Source organism: Cebus imitator, unplaced genomic scaffold, assembly GCF_001604975.1.
Source record: "Cebus imitator isolate Cc_AM_T3 unplaced genomic scaffold, Cebus_imitator-1.0 Scaffold737, whole genome shotgun sequence".
In the NCBI taxonomy this organism is placed as follows: Eukaryota; Metazoa; Chordata; class Mammalia; order Primates; family Cebidae; genus Cebus; species Cebus imitator.
This window is the reverse complement of record NW_016108052.1, coordinates 180166-181345: the sequence shown is the minus strand read 5'-3', so window position 1 is coordinate 181345 and position 1180 is coordinate 180166. Positions and strand designations below refer to the sequence as shown.

General features: G+C 55.9%; 1 protein-coding gene across 1 annotated transcript in view; it reads right to left on the bottom strand.

The window, feature by feature from the left end:
• Nucleotides 1–1180, bottom strand: part of CHRNB4 (cholinergic receptor nicotinic beta 4 subunit) — a 16636-nt gene continuing 15456 nt past the window's right edge. Inside the window, exon 6 of the mRNA XM_017519354.2 lies at nucleotides 1–176. Within this exon, the coding sequence (XP_017374843.1) occupies nucleotides 36–176 (141 nt within the window). The 3' untranslated portion in view covers nucleotides 1–35. The remainder of the gene's footprint in view (nucleotides 177–1180) is intronic.

Here is a 1180-nt window from a genome sequence, read left to right as displayed (position 1 = left end):
CACAATGCAGGGGGCCCTCAGTCACGCTGGGCAGCCTAGGGCCCTTCAGAAGCTGTATGGGTCTGGAAGAGGTGTGGTAGGAAGAGCCCCACAGTGCCCAGGACACACACAAACACGAACACCCATAGGAACAGCCGGTCCACCACCATAGCCACGTACTTCCAGTCCTCAATGACCTGCAGGCAGACAGAGGGGCTGGTCACAGGTGCCAAGTACTGGGGTTCCTCCTTTCCCCGAGTCAGGCCCTTACTATCTGGCCAGGGACTCCACAGGCCACGCGTGGAACTGCGTACTAGGTGGGCCTCTCAGCTGGGCCGCTCTGAGCCTCTGGCTGTCCCCCACCTCCATCCTGCCTGTCCCCCACAGCACTACAGGGCCAATGGGAACTTGGGCTGTACAGAAAAGTGGGGAATTTGAGGGCTTGTTAGTGCCATATATTGTGATTTGAAAACCTAAACTGGTTATACATAGGAGATGGGGCCTAAGGATCTCAAAGCTCCATCTTCTCATTTTCACCCCAGACTCACTCTCTGAACTGGTTCTAGCTAAAGAAAGATTCGGGCCCCACCTAGTTCAGTGAGAGCAGGACAACGGGGCTTACAGAACACCTGGAAATCCTGCTGTTTAATTTGCTCAGGTCTGTTCGAGACAGCATCTGTTTCTAGTAATTAAGACCCAGCCTCCTCCTGCTGCATCATCTGGATCTCTCTCTCTGGTCTTCTTAGACCCTGCTGTGGGATGTAAGGTGGGCAGAGACCTGGATGGCCTCCAGAGGAGCCACCACAGATGGGCCTGTCTCCTTCGTGCTGGGGGAGATGGCCACTCACATCCTCTCATCCAGAGAGAGGCCCGTGTGCCCAGCATCCTGGCCTCTCTCCCCCATGCCTGCTTTCACACCCTGGCCTGGCTGGCTCACACTACATCTGTTCCCTGGCAGAGACAGACGGGATCAGAAGGCCTGGGAGATCAGCAGAGGCTCTGGAATTGGAAACGTGGGCAGCAACGGGCATGCTGACGTCAGTGACCCAGTTTGTCAGGGCCTGTCAATGATCTGTCTACAGTGCGGGATAATCCTGTGTCAAGCCAGCCCCGACACCTGAAACCAAGCATGACTGGCACCTATCCCTAAGACTCAGCGGGCACAGCACAGCTCTCCACAGAGCACTCCTTGGCTTTCTTT